The 17,120-nt window shown below is 44.6% G+C and overlaps 2 protein-coding genes and 1 long non-coding RNA gene across 6 annotated transcripts; 1 reads left to right on the top strand and 2 right to left on the bottom strand.

The window, feature by feature from the left end:
* Positions 1-158: 158 nt before the first annotated feature.
* LOC115248230 (alpha-tocopherol transfer protein-like) lies at positions 159-3,039 on the bottom strand. 2 transcript variants are annotated; one of them, XM_029831830.1, is made up of 6 exons: positions 2,995-3,039; positions 2,334-2,559; positions 1,791-2,034; positions 1,483-1,676; positions 1,235-1,345; positions 159-1,057 (listed from the first exon to the last, which is right to left on the bottom strand). In XM_029831830.1, exons 1-6 carry the CDS (start codon positions 3,036-3,038, stop codon positions 776-778), a joined length of 1,101 nt encoding a protein of 366 aa, XP_029687690.1. In that variant the 5' UTR covers position 3,039; the 3' UTR covers positions 159-775. The 2 variants fall into 2 exon arrangements, with proteins under 2 accessions (XP_029687690.1, XP_029687689.1); XM_029831829.1 differs by lacking the exon at positions 2,995-3,039 and adding an exon at positions 2,880-2,969 and having other exon boundaries at positions 1,483-2,034.
* Positions 3,040-3,798: 759 nt separating this feature from the next.
* LOC101061608 (hepatocyte nuclear factor 4-alpha) lies at positions 3,799-15,984 on the bottom strand. Of its 3 annotated transcripts, none has more exons than XM_011619036.2 (10): positions 15,632-15,984; positions 7,509-7,683; positions 7,286-7,422; positions 6,905-7,011; positions 6,503-6,658; positions 6,072-6,159; positions 5,819-5,971; positions 5,487-5,723; positions 5,106-5,228; positions 3,799-4,737 (listed from the first exon to the last, which is right to left on the bottom strand). In XM_011619036.2, the coding sequence occupies exons 1-10, from the start codon at positions 15,678-15,680 to the stop codon at positions 4,595-4,597; spliced, it is 1,368 nt and encodes a 455-aa protein (XP_011617338.1). In that variant the 5' UTR covers positions 15,681-15,984; the 3' UTR covers positions 3,799-4,594. The 3 variants fall into 3 exon arrangements, with proteins under 3 accessions (XP_011617338.1, XP_003977852.1, XP_003977851.1); XM_003977803.3 differs by having other exon boundaries at positions 7,328-7,422; positions 15,632-15,982; XM_003977802.3 differs by lacking the exon at positions 15,632-15,984 and adding an exon at positions 8,770-8,857 and having other exon boundaries at positions 7,328-7,422.
* Positions 11,142-16,334, top strand: LOC115248233 (uncharacterized). Its single transcript, XR_003887181.1, has 3 exons — positions 11,142-11,934; positions 15,983-16,180; positions 16,276-16,334. It is a non-coding gene; the product is annotated as an uncharacterized lncRNA (long non-coding RNA).
* Positions 16,335-17,120: the final 786 nt, after the last annotated feature.

The following is a 17,120-nucleotide window of genomic DNA, read 5'->3' as shown; positions in this document are numbered from 1 at the left end:
TCTTTACATTTCAATTGTTGAATTTGAAGACTTTCATGCTGAGTTGCTGGTGTGTAATTACTTTAAATTCAATAAACAGGCCAGTTGATGAAGATATGTACATCTTGTATTTTGTTTTAAGCCATAAAAGAATAAGAAGCAATTAAGTTAAATTTGTAGTACCTGTTACCAAAAAAGCTTATTCAGCATTAACATTGACTCAGTACCAGCCGATACCAAAAGCCCAGCAATCAGAATCAGGACCAAAAAATGTGAGTTCTGCACATCAATACAGATGCTAGCTAAAAATTAAATGAAAAACACAATTTAAAGAGAAATTGAAAATAAATAAGAGTTATTAATACTTTTTAAAATGTTAGAAGCCATTAGTGATATTTAAACATGAACCTGCACCATCGTTGTGAATTGCATTTTCATTTGTGATTTTTTGACACAAATATTACCTAGTTCATCTAAAATTTTCTAAAAATCTTCCCTTCCAGGTGACAAGAAGAAGCAAATCATTACGTTTTGGAAGGTGGAGGCATGAAGGATTTGACACCTTAAAACCAGACTATAATTGTGTAAAAGTTGGCCATCCTGATTTGTGTCCTTCTAATTTGCTGCTGAGATGATGGTGTCCTTGGATGCTGGGCTACACCTCAACTGGACCCACCGACCTGGACCGGCGCTGCTACTAAAGTACATTATCTAGGATACTATTTGCATCTTGCCCTGAAAGAGTCTACACACGTGTCAGATGAAACAGGAAGTGTCCTCCCAGAGGGGCGGAGCCTCAGTAACAGTAGTAGAGTTGAGAGCGAAGCCCCCTGAAGGTGTCCTCATCCTGGCCGCCCCCTGCCTGTTCTCCATCAAACAGCATGGAGTCGGGGAACACCACGCCCTCCAAGGGGTCAGGCTGGCAAAACTCCACTATGAATTCCTCCTCACTGTCGAGTAGCAACCTGGACCAGGCACACATGTCCAGCTGTCCCGCCGTGCCGCCGTACTCCTGTGGGAGGACGGAGCGCGGAATGTGGCGGTGTAGAGAGCGCGGGTCTGACCCGTGGAGGACGTACTGTTGGAACACAGCAGCACATCGCCATATTCACTTTAATACTGGTTATTTTCAGCTTCAGCCGCTGTGATAGCAAGATCAGGCTAACGATCATTTCAATAGCGTCATCATTTGTGACGTCTAAGTCTGGCTAAAGTGTTCACAGCATCTCCGGCTGGAAGAAGAAAGGACACTCACCCTCTCCGCCATCTTCTCCTTCAGAAAAGGTTTAATTATAGCAAAGATGCCTTTGAAAATCCGAGGCTCGTTTATGATGTTAACCGCCTTGATCCTAATGGGAAACCCGTCCTGTGAGTAACAGGAAGTCACAACAAACCCTGAATGCAGCATCACTTATTTAATTAAACAACATGTTTTGCTTCAAGAGTTCGATAATAACTTAAAACCATCTGTGGAAGATACAAAGGAGTTAGGTGTCACCTTACCTGGAGGATGCTGACCACTTTTTTGGCGAGGAACGGTCCCGGATTGGAGGCTTGTGACATGCCGACTCCAGTGTAGTCCGCCAGGATCACAATACCGTTGACCTGCGTCACCTCGGGCTGGATCAGCTTTTCCAGCGTTAGATAAATGGCTCTCACATTATCAACAAATGGATAATCATTGGGTTTCCATTTTCCTGCACAGGGAGATGGGCTTGAGCAAGTGTGCATTAACAACAATGAGACAGCAAGTAGGATTAGATTATATAGGGCTGAAAATGTTTTATAGAAGAGGAGGAGACAGCGGCGACCTGGCCTCAGACAGAGGATAAATCTGCCGTTAGGATCAGGGTGTGGCAGAACTGTGAGGAAGCCCAGGTCCAGAACATGTTTAACTGTGGAAGGCTTCAGGTCCTTGAACACTTCTGGCCAAGCTTTACGGCCCGCGTGGTAGTTGAGCAGCAGCTGCAGAGCGCGGTCATAATCAAACTTCCTGGCCCGCAGGAAGCGGAGGAGAAAGGAATCATCCAGCCTGGTCCGAAGATTGGGCTGTTCCTGAAGCAGGGTTGGAATGTTCAGTTATAACAATACAATATTCCAAAATACGAAAAAAACAGTTACCAAACTAATAAAAAGGAAAATAATAATGTTACATCATTTGCGCACAACGAATTATACACCTTGTTAAATGCACATGTACTGTCATATCTGATTTCAATCAATCTAAAGCTTTAGGATAGCATAAAATAAAAAGAAAATCTTCAGGATGCAACAGAAAGATGATTGTACATCCCTGTCCTACTATACATAACTCATAACAACAACAACAACAATACATGAGAAGAATGAAAAACCTTCAGTATCATGTCTCTCAGGGCTTGGACATCACGGAGACGCCACTCTGGCTTCTCCTGGAGCTCTTCCCGTGCTTTGGCAACAAGTTCTGGGGTCAAGGTACAAGAATAGATGGGTGGCGGGGGTCCAGGGAACCAGCTGTGCCCTGCGGACCCTGGCGGGTCTGCGGGAGGTGACATGAGATCGATGGACTCATGCTGATCAGCCATGGACTGAATAATAAAGCTGAAAAACAACAAATTCGTTTGAATGCCTCGTTTTGGACTGTCTAAATAACAACTTTATATGTGCATGCGCGTATACGTATGCACATAAAATATATATGTGTGTGTGTGTGTGTGCACTTTGAGTGTCTTGGCATATTTTCTAAAAACACACTTTTATAAATGAACGTTTCCAGCATATTATGTCGAATAGCTATTTATCCAAAGCTGCTAATTTTGCTGAATGTGTTAGTAATAAATCAGTGTCTGTTCTTCCTCCCGAACCGGATCTTAAGCAGAACCGATGCGAAATGAATGCTGACAATAATGACTCAAAAATACCTTTGATTACTCAACTATTAAACGTGGGTTGTTGTTTTTTTCAAACACATATGATATTTTTGATATATTACGAACGTTTACAGCATAAAGGAACCAAAACCAGCGTATAACTAACCTGTCACGAAAACACTTCCGAGTTGAACAGACGACGCTTTTCATTGGTCGGAAAGCGACACGTGACCAACTTCTTCTTCTTCTTTTTACTTCCTCTTCTTCTTCGTCTTGTCATTACTACCGCTGTTTTGTTGTGGTGGTGCTTATTATTGATAATATTAATATTTTATTTATTCTATGTTTCTATCTACCGTGATGCAGAAGTTACACCTGTAAGCGACAGGTGGCAGTGTTTACCTGCATGACGCTCCGTCTCAGGCTGCAAACAGGATCAGCTCCCGCTTAACAACTTTTCTCAAGTAGGTTTTCAAATTTCAAACCTGAATATATCCATCATATATATATATATATATATATATATATATATATATATATATATATATATATATATATATATACATACACACACACACAAAAGTGCTGCTATTAACTGTTGTCTCAGTTGAAATCACTCTCCTGGACAATGTCTCTGTATATTAATATATGTCATATTTAGAAATTGCATGTTGGTGTTAAAATTGTATCCTTTAAACCAAATGCTGCTTATATTATGCCTTTATCTGTTCATTTAGGCTAAACAATGTGATATAAACCATACATTTCTTTAGTTTGTGTCACTACTTGGAATCTGTGCTGGCTGTTTTTTGGTTTTTATCATTTTATGGTATTTTATCAATCTGATGCCACAGGTCGTGATCATGCAGCGCTGCCGTGATGGAACTATTTTATCTCCCAACCGATATCTTTATTGTGTTGCTCTTTTTGCTGTTCAGCAGAATCAACAGATACCATAAAATACATGATATGCAATGTAAAAATAGACCTCGAGATTTATTAAGTCTTCATCACATTTCAAAGCCACCGTGTATTTTTTAAGGCAGTACGAGTTACAAAGGCACAAAATTTATTCCATCAGTTAAACCATGACAAAGTACTAAACAAAAATATATATATTATTGTGAAACCTCCTCAGTGTGTTTGCCTATAACATTTAAAAAGTGGGTACAGTGTTCACTATATGTCCCAAGATTTGTTTGGAAAAAAAAGTTGCTTGATGAAATAAAATATACAGTTTATTCTAGCTATTTAAAGGACTTAAAAGAGACCCCATAAACTGAAGTTGTATTCCTTTATCATTTAATGGTAAAGTTTTTGCTTTCTTGAGTGAGACAATTTTGTCACTAATGAACATAAAATAAAATACTGTGCAGTATTAAACACACAAAATGTAAGGCCGCTGTAACATTCATGAAACACTGACATGACCACATCACCGTGCACACACTGAGGACATTCTAGAAATATTCATGTTGCCGAATAATGAACCATATGTACAATTATAGAATCTTTGTGATGATCTTAAACAATAAGAGCAACCATTAAAGTTTGAATGCTTTTAAATTTCTCTGGCCTTCACTGAGCTGCAGCTGCATGTGTTAACAAGTGGATCCCTGATGTAAAACAGCAATCTGCAAGGAGCTTAGACACAAATATTCATATTATTTAGCTACATATTTGTTTCTGTCAAGTTTACAGCTTTAATCCTGACTGTATCTGGTTCAATACGTTAAAAATCTGTAGGAATAAAGATTCCGAAGTCGTTAGATGGCCTCTTGCTTTGTGATAGTGGGCTGAGGGATGGAGGTGGGCTGCTTGGGCACAGTGGCAATGACCCCCTGAGGCAGTTTATAATGTTCTGAACTGGAGGCAGTGGGTGGAGATGGAATCGGGGTTTCAGGAGTGGCTACAAAACAGAGCAAAAATAGGACTGAGTCAGTGCAACACCAGCAGGCATATGCTGCCTGTACCATTCTGGGCTATAGCGTCCTGGACAACACAATATTTGGGATAAGAATAAGCACTTGGGGAAATTTCTCAGAGCATTAAACGCATTAAGAAAGAATAACAGGAGTTCTCTTTTACTAAATAAGCCAGATTAGTTTCCATGAAGAATTTTAGAGGATTATTCTGCCAAGCCTGTTTGTCCTTCCAGCTACCTGGCTGACCTGCACATGGAGCGGGTGAACTGTCTCTGAGGCCTTCAGACCGGCCAATTCTGGCTCTTCACCTCAGCTGTGTATGGACACCACATAAAAGCCTTCTAATACTCACAGATTTGACCGTTGTGGATGGGCGTCGGCATGCTGCTGGCAACAATGACGTTACTGCTGAGGTGCTCCTGGACCAGGTGAGGGTGCAGAGAGTGAGGAGCATGTGGAGCCTCGTTAGCAGAACCTGAGACAAACCTCAGAGTCAACACACTTCGGACCACATGGCTTTAACTTACAGGTGAAACAGTTTTATCAAGTCAGAACTCTGACATCAGAACTCTGACAGCTGTGAATCAGAATTCCAGTTGTGAAACTGATTCACATGTTTAACATTTCAGAATTGTGAAGAGGGTCAGCTTGAAAGGGTCGACATCAGGGCTTTGGGGAAACCGTCTCGATTTTAAAGAGAGACAAAGACTGGGAACAAACTGAGGCAGCTCACCCCCGAGCAGCATTTCCTGGAGCAGGTTGTCGATCTTGGCCATTCCGAAGAGTTTGACAAACTGAATCTGCTCGATCATCTGCCAGGTGATGCTCTGCAGCGTCGGCAGTAGCAGGAGCAGCTCTCCGAAGCGACCCCGACAGTCGTACTGCCGGTCGTTGATGTAGTCTTCCAGACTGACCTGGACCTGGTAGCGCATGCGCTTGATCTTTCCAGGATCACTCAGACCTTTAGCATCTGTGGGTCAAGAGATGCACAGGAAAACGTTGCACACCGGCGTTCATGTTTAAATTTTCCCCTCCGTCCCAGATGGGCTTTAGTGGAGCTCGTACCAGGATCAAAGAAAACTATGGCTTTCAAGCAGGCGTATTCGTTATCATCTATCTGAAGCTCCTGGAAGGGAAGCACAAGCTCATCCAGGATTCTCACAGCCACCCTGCCCACCTCCAACTCTGGGCAGTTTCTGGGAATGATGTAGTCATTTCCTGCAGGAAAAACATCAGATTTGGGGGATTTAAACATGAAAAGCATGTTAACGGCATTAAAGCCTACACAGAGCGAAACTGTCTGTAAAGTGGAATTTACCTAATAAGAGGACATCTTTGAATAGCATGGACCTTTTCGCAGCACCCAGTAAGAGGTGCTCTCCTGCATGAGCTCGCAGCAGCGCCACCTGGAACACACAGAACAGTCTAGGTCACCATTTAAACAGCATTTAGCTTTATGCACCAAACTCAGCCTAAAACCCTGGAAGAAGACCTGGAAAATCAGTTACAGAGGGCAGATGAGCTCACTGTTAATCATTCTGTACTTCTTCAGCGGGCTTATAACTTTAAAACCAAGCAATACACTTCAACTCAAGATTAAAACATATTAACCCAAAAGACACTGAGGTGTTGGAGTGATGAAGAAAAACACTTGATGACATCATTCACTCAAAACTGCTGTGATGGTCGTCCTGCTGTAGCGACTCGTCCTTCACCTCCGCACGTGCGCGGCCTGTGCATGAGTCTCACCTGGTCATCCAGCGGCAGGTCGCAGAACGCTGGGATGTACTTGGCCCATTCCACCAGGACCAGCAGCTGCTGCTTCATGGACTCGCACACGTCTGTGATGGCGGCGATCTTTTTGGTTCTGATGTCACCGTTCAGGATCGGTGCGGGAGACGTGATCTGGGTGACGCGAGATCATTTGTCAGCTGTGGGAGCGGCGCTCCATCCCGGAGAATTCTGTCTAATCGTGGTTTGGAACTGCAGCGTCTGATTAAAAGCGCTGCGATGCTAAAGTGTTGTGGGTGGAACTTCCTGATTGAAGGGAATGATCTCCTCATTAAGCTTGGCTGAAGAGCCCTGCGCGGTTGCCTGCAGCACCTTTATTTGTCAGGGTGTAAGGTGAGACGCTGGGGGGTGATGTCTGACCTGTCGTGACAGAACGTCTGCCTGGATGAGTGCGTTGATGGAGGGTAAACTGCTGTCCTCGTAGCTGGACCTCCTGGTGCTGATTCTGTCTCTCTCATTCTGCACAGCTGCAACAGGAAGAAGCACAGCCACTAAAAACTCCCTCCTCTTCGCCGCACAACAGATTCCAGACGCATTTATTGGGAACGCAAGTCTTTGCGAGTGTCGTCTTTATCAGGACGCAGCGATTATTGCTTGGAAATGTTTGCTCAGCAAAAGCTGGTTAGAGACTTCAGCACTGCGCTGAGTGAACATTAACAAAGTGCTGCTCTCCTCGGTGTCGCAACAGCCTCACCACACACAACTCTGGCACTGATTTGCTGGTGGGAAGTGGAAGAGAACCTGATGTTTTCTCAGGAGCGCCTGGAGGAGACAGGGTCCTACCTTCTTTCTTCATGCCCGCTCTGAAGCACTTTTTCAGCCTGCAGTATCGGCACTGATTGCGCTTGTCTTTGTCCACGATGCACTGCCTGTTGAACCTGCCGAGCGAGCGCTGTTAGCGTCGTGTGCTAACCCTGAGAGGCTGCGTTCAAACATTCACACCCCCCTCGACCGGCGTGCTCACCTGCAGGAATACATGTGGTTTTTGCGGACGCTGCGTCTGAAGAAGCCCTTGCAGCCGTCGCAGCTGGACGCCCCGTAGTGTTTGCCCGTGGCTCTGTCTCCACAGATGGCGCACAGACTACCTGCCCCCAGGTGGCTCGACGCGTTCATGTTGGCCGTCTCCGCCGGTGAGGAGTCTGACACAACGACAGGGACGAGCAGTTCAGTGACACAGATTACGCTGATAAGATAAGAGAAATATTTGATGTTTTAACATTCATATTTTCATTTTAGTTAAGACTTTTTATGATTCAGTCTTCATTTTTCCCCCCGAATGGTGGTGATATTTTACACTCCATGAATGTTATTCATGTTAAAACCTTCACTTTTGTCTCTCATCAACCACCCTCAACCTGATTTGGTGGCAGACAAGCAAAATGACATCTAATGCTAAGTTACGTGTATTTATGAGCGGGCTCACAGGTATTTCCTGTGGGCGGGGCTAACAGCTCCTAAAGGGGGAAACGGTCGCGGTGACCAGAGTTGATCAAAAGCAACTTTAGCAGAGAACAATCGGAACCTGATTACCTCTCGGAGAGCAAACAATGCACACAGTTATCAATCAACCAGTCAATCCTAACGTATTAAAAGGTGTCACACATTTAAAAAAAACCCAAAAAAAACAGCTCAGAATTCTGACATCAGTACTCAAGAAGTCCAATATTTCATTTTCCAAACAATTCTTTCCATTGCACTACAAACTTGGATGAATGGAACCCGATTATTTCGTTAGGAACCTGTTGGATTAATTGAGGATATCTGTCGATGAGCAAACATGTAAACTGTCCAGCGGGTTGACGTGCGTTTATCCAGGACAGCGAAGTGATTCCATAAAAGTTGGGAATTCCCAGCCAGCATGAGAAATTCGGATATTCGAGAATCGAACCGAGAGCCAGATGTCGTGGGAGAGTGGAAACATAAATAATTTGGTGTCTTGTGAATCAGAAAAGTGAAACTGAACTTTGGTTTCCAGTTTAGGCTGAGTGGAACCAGCCTGTAACTGGAGCCGTTTCATGGTTCTGCTGAACTTCCACGTCCAGCTGAAACAGGCTTGAGTGACACAACAGGCGTCTCCTGCTTCCACGTTTCATGCGTCCAGGCTGATAAAAGGTGTCGGACAGATGACCCCCCTCCCTCATCTATCACAACACGCTCCAGACCAACGTTTTAAATCAGTAAAAGTCTCAAAGTTCATCGGCACCCTCGCGTACGTGCGCACTCACCTGTGCCCAGCGGCAGCACCTGCATGTTCTCGAACTCCAGCGTGGTGTAGGCTGGGTCCAGAGCCTCGCTGTAGTCTGCCATGTCCATTGTCTGCCTGCCAGCACTTTGGACAAACAAATGCTCAACTACCTGACAGCGGGACTGAGACACTTGTCCAAGCAGCTATTGTGCCCCGTCCTGCTCCACACACCTCCACACAAGCGCCCCCCCCCACCTCTCTTAATTCGAGCCTATAGCTCCACCCAGTAACGGAGCGACTCCTTGGCCCAGTGGCGGATGATGGGTCCTGGTGTCAGATATGGAGAGCGGTGAGTGACAGCGGAGCCTCGTGCGTCCAACCCCAGAGGGGAAGTGTGAGGTTGTCTCTGCGGTTGATGGTTAACCAGCCTTTTTGATGGTGAATCACTGGTTTTAGATAGCACAACTTTGATGTGTGTCATCGCGCCTCTTCTCCACATCAGCGCTCCGCCTCTAAAAAGCAGCTTATTTTATGGTCAACAACACTTTCTGTGGCTTCAACGCCGCCCTAGAAATGTGACGAGTGTCCAGTTTTGATGCCCGTTAAACAAAATGGAGCTTTTGCATTAATGAATGTAAACTTAGTGTGTCACTGTCCTCTTAATCCCATCAATTATTATCATCCTTAATTAACTGGGCTGCTGGGGTCCACAACAACTACTAAATACTCCAGTACGCAGCTCATTTGCTTTTGATTAACAGCCTTCCCAGATTAAAGTGGTCACTCACACACACACACACACACCCTTAAAACTTAATTTTAAAAATTTCCTCCATTAATCATCTGCAAACTATGTTGGAGTTAATATTCATTCCACATTGTTACAGATAATAATAGTTCAATGTTGATATTTGTCTTATTTTGTAACGTCCTGTAGAGGCTCTAAGTGAAACAGTTTTATTTTATTGACATTTTATTTGATAGCTTTTGGCTTCGGTGCTAAAAATGATGAGTTTTAGCATCATTGGAGCTGCGCGGCTGCTCTTTAACAAGTCCCACTCCTGTTTAAAGACATCTTCCGCGCCGTAATAACCTCCGGTTGTGTGTATCGGTTGTGTTTGTGTAGCTTGTGAGGCTTTGGTCTGAAATGTGTTCCCTTTAGTTTTGGTGCACGACAACTGTAATCTGATTATTTTCAACAACAAATGCTTCACTTGCGCAAATCAGCCGCACACACAGCAAACAGAAGTCTTGTATTTGAAGAGAAAGTGCCAGTACATAGCAGCAGGTCAACGCTCTGGAGTTCAGACGCAGCTCCACAACCGTAAAGCTCGTGTAGGTGACCTTGTTAACCACACGCACACACACACACACACACACACACAGTATAGTGGGAGCTCATAAAAGGATTCTTCCCCCAGCTAACAAATGTCCCAACTCTGCTGGGGCCCAGAGGTTTGCTAACGCTGGGATCCAATCAGAAATGGAAGCAGCGGTGATGCAGCGATGGCTACACCCTCAGAAACTCCTCTCATTGATCACAAGCTTGGATTTATTGATCTTGTGGTGTCACATTGAGTGAGGAACCTGATTAACTCAATGGAAACCTGCTTCTGTGATCATTAAGTGATTAACACACTCAAATTAGAGCGTGTTGGTTCACTTGTGTGTACAGAGGTCATCCATTACAACATTTCTACAGCTTCGATCGGCTCTTCTGCAATAGCCATATTTGCTCAAGAAGTGTACTGATTATTTCAAAGCAATGAGCAGGGGGGAGGGGGGGTGAGGATGGGAGAATCAGCATGAAGCTATGAATGAGTCACTGGGAGCAAATCTTATCTCCTCCGGCATTAAAGTGCTTTTATTGCTGCTCCCATCTTGGATTTCTGTGAACTCCTCAAGGAACCGTCATATACAGGACTATAAAGTATAATCTGTGCAGTAATCCTTTACAGAGTCCTTAATCATGAACTGACAAACTGTCCCAGCGTAGGCAACAGTTCCAAAAACAGCCCTCCATCTTGTGGGCGGGGCTTCGCCGACGTGTTTACCCAAAGCTTTCCTCCATCTCGGTCACAAGCGCTAACGTGGCCACATGGGCTTCAGGAATAAAAGCCTTTCGTTCTGAAAGGGTCTCAGAGATGTGACGCCTGTTCTCCATTAAGGCTTTTAAACCAAATGATGTTTGGATGAAAATGTCTCGATGATGTTTTCATTCTGTTTTCTGACAGATTTTCAGATCCTGGATCTAAAAAGATTGGTGGGTTGCAGGTTAAAATAGAACAAACCAACTATGTTTATCTCCATCTGCAGCCTTTTTACATTTAAAACATGATATCAGTCGTGTTTGGTGGAAAATCAAAGTTTGTGTTCTCAATGTAGGTCATCTGTTACAGCAGGGCCCATCCAGGCTGCTGATAAAACACACTAATGTTACACGTTGGAGCCCACCGTGACAGGCCCCTGCACATCAGGAGGCCCCCACACACGAGGACTACTAGAAGCCTCCTCCCCAGAAAAACCCGACAATCATCATTGTTCTCAACTATGTTTCTGCTTTCATCGTTTGGGTCCAAACCTAGTTTCCTGCTTCGTTTCTCACTCTGCAACATCTGCCGTTTGGTTTGAGCCCAGTTTGTGCAGGTGTGGAGAAGAGGGGCGCGGGCCAATCACGGTGCAGGGTTTAACCGATAAAGTTGTGTTTTTGGAGCCCATCGGGCGGCTGCCATGTTGAAAATGATGCACTGAGCGTTCTGTCTTATAATGAGTCACCCAAACTGCTGCCCTGAGGCTAAAAGTCAAAGGATCGCCGAGACCTGATGTAACACTTGTGTGATTCTCCCCTTTGAAACTTCAAACTCCAGTTTGTGAACAAAGTCTGAATAGGAATCTCCGACCACTGACCAAACTCCATTTTCAACTGCTGCCTATTTGTACCTTCTCCTCAATGACTACATTTCATTTATACAAGCCGGATCTCCAAGGCAGCGCCGGGACAGGCGCCGTTGTAAAATAATCACAATGCAGGAAACGAAGGAAACTACGGCCTGGACGGCCTCACAACACACGGGATATATCGCTGCCTGGGGGACCTAATTTGTTTCTTCCTGAGGCAGATTGGCCACATCGGGAACCCGAGGACCAGCGTCCTCCAGCAGACCTGAGGCCAGCAGAGAGAGGCTGCAGGAGATGGAGCAGACAGGTGAGTAAAGTGTCATGGCAAAGACCTTGTCAACAGATAACTATCTGCAAATAACAGAGCTTATGCAAGCGCATGCGTCCGAGCGGGGGAATATCATATTTTCTCTGCTCGGTTCCACCAACTCTGAACAGATTAGCTCAGGAGGATTTTACTAAACTGACTGAAGTTACGTTTTTCCCCGCATTTTGTTCAACAACACGGCTCCACATATGAGGTGGAACTGTCCTCAGAGGCCTTCGCCCCCAATAATTGAACCCAAACCACCGCCATTTGTTTTTCTGTTGACACACACGCTGGTTTCCACACAGGAGGGTTAAATGACGTTCCTTATATTTTAAATAACCACCGCGTGTGTTTGAACTTTTGTAAAATGCTCAGTTGAATGTGCAGCTTTTCCGTCTTCACTATCGTCACTATTTGTCTTTTGGGTAATGATAAACCTCCAGCCCTGTTTTGTTGTTCATTATCTTGTAGTATTACAGGGTGTTACAGAAATGTAAAGTAGATAAAAAGGCTGTTGTATATTCCTGACATTTTCCCTCCGGTCTTAGAAGACAAGATTGATGAATTCCTGGTCATTAAATGGGATTTTTTTTCGGGTCAAACCGACTTCAGACGCTGCGAAATATTCAAACTTTTTAAATCAACATTCATCCTGTCACGCGTCCCGCCAGACTGAAAAAGTAGCCCGTGTGCATGAAATAAGTAAACAATTGCATCAATAAACATGCACGCCGTAAATCAATCACAGTTTGTGATAAAGGTCTGTAATCATTAACTGTTTTTGCTGAGGATTCATTTTGAGCGCAGGCCTGATCCCCTCTGTCAGCAGCTCCTCTCTGATTGTTTTTATCTCTCAGATTCTCTGAAAGTCATCAGACACACACTCCACATTTAACCTCTGCCATTTTGTCAATGATTAAAAATATTGTTTTACTCAACAATGCAAATATACAATATTATAAACTGCAGCTCACATGCATACAACTGTGTCCTAGTCCTTCAAATGCTTTAGTTTCTTATTCCTAACCATTATTTTGCAAAGAGTAAAGAAAAACCATGCAAATCTCACAGATTTAATTGTTAGTGACATTAAAGGTGAAATATGAGCAAAAGGCCTCAATGATTTCCACCCATAACACTAGTGTAGTGCAGAATATGTAGTATGTTACATACTCAGTAGTTTAAACAGCATGTACAACTGAGAATATTCACTATTATTTACGTTCTTCCTAATCACGAGGCTTTTGTGCCATCTAGTGGATAAAACGTGTATGCACAACTCAGACTTGACTTAAATTTCCAGGAGTAAATTAACTGTTCTGGTCTGTTCGCATGTAAATACGGTAGCATCAACATCACACATGTATTTTACTTCAGAAACGCCTCGTTATACCTCTGTAGGTCGATCGGAGCAGCATGAATCTGCCTCACAGCAGCTCGAGGCACAAACAGCAGCGGCTTGTTTCAGAACTAACCTACCAGCTACGGGTCTCGGGTTCCTTTCCCTTCAGCTGGCTCGGTAAAGACCAGCGTCCCATCCTGGCCATACATCCCTCTAAAGGCCCGGCGAGCCGGCCAGCTGAGCAAAGGCCCATGAGCCTTGGCGGCTCCCCCAGGCCTGGCCAGGCTGAAAGCAGGCCTGCTGCTGTTTAACAGGCAGTGCTGCCTGGAGCCAGCAGGGCTGGCTGTTAGGGCCCGCAAGAGCCCAGGATAATCCCATAATGCCTGCCACAACGAGATTTGATTGGAGACTTGAACACTCAGATTAATGGTGCCAAGAGAACAACGTCCTCCCCCTCCAAAGCTAGCCTTTTGGCCTCAGACCGAGGAGTTTCGGTGTACACACATGCAACATCTTCCATCTTCCACGTAACCCTGAACCTTGCAGACAGGCTGGATTCAGACCCACAGCAGGACGACGCAGCCGAAATCAACAAAGTTGTTCCACAGTTGTGTGTTTGGTACTTAATGGAAGTAAATCAGGACGGCCCATTAGACTGTGTCAGTATTCAGATATTAAAGACAGGGGACAAACCTCATCAGTACTTTTATAGCTGCTGTTAAGTAATTAGTGCTTCTAATTGACTGTAAATCTGAGTCTGTAAAGTAGCCTGAAAACAGTGCTCATTTCAGGGCTAACGCGTTAATACCCAATAACTGAGTCATTAATTGCATCCCAATTTGCGCCTGTGTGCTTGTTTTTATCATTTATTATGAGCCTCAGACCTGTAAAAGCGCCTGAAAAGGTGTTTCGCAGATGTTGTGTTTTTCCCCTGGCAGGTTAGTGGGCCTCTCGCTGACCTACAGACGCCTCATTCAGCTCTGAGGGCAAACAGATATCTTCCCCGAGGAGCTGTACAGCGGCTGTTGTCATGTTTGCATTCCCCAACTTATTCTGCCAACAGCGCAGCTTGGGAGTTTGTCCAGGTTGTGACCGTTGAGCAATTAATCTCCCGCGTCTGACACCAAGTTATGCGTTAAACGAGCCGCGGAAGGTCCAGGCAATCCTGGAAGATGTGTTTTAACGCGCTCTTTTCTGGCAGTTCCCTTTGAAGCAGGACGTTCTGGTCACTTTTGTTCCATGTGGAAGTTTGCTCGTTCTGCAGAAGTCGCCAATACAAGCAAACAGAAGAGCGAAAACTGGACAAAGACCCCAGTGTGACTGCATCTAGGCCAAAAAGAAGCTTAGCGAAGCTGCAAAAGAATGTATTTGTCACATAAATGTGCTGGTTCTCAAAGATTTGCACCACAGAGCCACAAAACCTCTGAATTCACAGGAGTTTCTGCTAACAGGCTGATGTTTCCTCTCTGCCAGGAGGAAAAAGAACCTTGTGAGGAGATTTCAGACTTGAAAAAATGAATTCGTTTTTGTTTTGAACGTTCAGGGCGTCTTTTTGGCTGCTGCCACTGATGAGTCAAACCAAGAGATGGAGATTAAGGAGGGAATTCAGCCAAATGTAATAACTTCTCCTAAATCTCCAACCAGCAGCAGAATCCGTTGATTCCAAAGTTTTAGAGCTTTGAGTTGCAGGATCATCAGGATCAGATGATGGTAAAATATTGTTTTGACGCTAAAGCACATCATGATTATTATGATGAAGGAGTCCTTTGATATGATGTGTTTCTAAGTGAAGAAGCCTTTGGTGGATTCAACACATCTGCCTCTTATTTAAATTCAAACTCATTCATTTCTGGATGAATTTGCTAACTATTATCTACAAAAACATTGTTTTCTTCTCTAGAGAAGATTCATCTCTGCTTTATTAATGTGCCAAATTTACAAAATAGCCAAATTTACAGACTCATTTTGATGCACATTTAAGAGAACTTTAGCCGTCCTTCATGCTGTTTGGACATTAATAAATAATCAGACAGAAGATCATGGTGTTCCCTCTCAGAACCTCAGAACATTCTCACTACTGGAGCAGAGGTGGATGGTTCCATCCTGAGTTAAAGAGAGAGCAGATGCAGCTGAGCTCATCCTGGCTCTCACTGTCCTCTGAAGAGCCTCCTCGCCACCACGAGGCCTCAGCGCCAGCAGCCTTTTTAACAGCCTCCATATCTCAGACACACCTCCTGGATTAAGGCCGTGTGAAAGAGGCAGACACCAATGGCGTTTCCACCCTGAATCTGATCCTTCAGAGGCAGGAAAAGGCCGGCGGCCGACGGACTTTACAACAAAAACAGAACTCACCAAATGGAAATTCCACACTTGAACTGACTTGAGTGTTTACATTGACCATGTCGAGCGCTGCGTCCTCTCGGCCGTCTGTTTAAAATCCACCTTCAGCATGAGGTATAAAATGTGGAAGTTCCTCGCGGTGCTGCGGTGTGAAGGGTGTTGTTGGTGCAAGGTAAGGCCGCCGTTGCCGCTGTTATCTTATTGATTTTCCTAATCTGGGCAAATGTGGGTGGAGAGGTTAAACATTAACCAGGCTCGTATGGACACCATCTATGCAACAGCTGTAACTACGGCAACACGATGATAGAAACTCAAATAGATATAAAGCTATCGTCTGCTTTTCCCCCTGTTTCTCATCTTCAGACGTCCCTACAAACAGTGTGGGAGTGAATAAAGACAAGAAAAAGGAGAGTTTCTAGGGGAAAGGAGGCTGAGCGGGTGGGGAGTGACAGGTGGAGGAGTGGAGAATGTCCCGAGCCCGTCGTGACATCATCACTGACACAGCACAGGGCGCAGAACTGCTCAGCTGTGTCGTTTGTGAAGCGGAGCTGAAGAATAAAGGTGTGTTTTTATGTACTTTCTGTTTCTGTGGGCAGAGCTGAAACCTGTTCTAGACCAGAGGTCACGTCGGTCACACCTCTCTCCTCCCACCACAGCACAGAACAGAGAAGATGGAGCTGCTGCAGGAACACACGGCTACCAACCAGCACGGGGGGGGGGCAGTGCCAGGGGTCGGGGGACGGGGGGGGCAGTGCCAGGACCTGACCCCAGCAGCAGGCGCTGGTGTGTGGAAGAGGCCACATGAAGGAATATCAGGACTTCTGAGGTGCGACTCAAAGAGGCGCTCATGATTCCACGGCAGGACGACTGGACAAGAAAGGTTCTCAAACTATTATTATGGTCTGTTCTTTTCCTGCTCCTCTGCCGATTCATTAAATGTCTCCTGGTTTCTCCCTTCTTCTGCATTATCCTCATGATTTGTATGTAGCGCGTCACACATCCAGACTGCACTTGTTCCACCTGCCTTAGTCCTTCTGCCCCAGTGAGACAAAGTCAGATGGGAATGTCCCGTTTCCATAGAAACCAGACTGGTTAGATGTGTATTTAAAATGCAGACTAAACTCTTCATTACTGAACATAGAGGCTGCCAAAAAGCTGCCTGGAATGGCAGCAGAACCCTGGAAGTACCGCAGCAGGAGTAAATAACAAACAAACAAAGAGCACATTTTCTTATTCAGCATCATTCATTATTTACACCTCAGCCAATCAGGACATAAAACTTTGTTCAATATATGAGATCAGAGTCTTCAGTCAGGGTAGCATTAGTTATTTTTTTTAAAAATGGCTCTTTCAGCCATAAATAATCTGCAACAGGTAAGAAAAAGAAATAAATGAATCCATAAAGTCATAGAATAGAGTTCAGTGTCTCCTCATCACAAATAACTGATATAATCACTTTAAATCATATGTGACTCTGTGTTAGCAGGCGTCCAAAACCGTC

This window comes from Takifugu rubripes, unplaced genomic scaffold, assembly GCF_901000725.2.
Source record: "Takifugu rubripes unplaced genomic scaffold, fTakRub1.2, whole genome shotgun sequence".
In the NCBI taxonomy this organism is placed as follows: Eukaryota; Metazoa; Chordata; class Actinopteri; order Tetraodontiformes; family Tetraodontidae; genus Takifugu; species Takifugu rubripes.
This window is presented reverse-complemented; position numbering and strand designations above follow the sequence as displayed.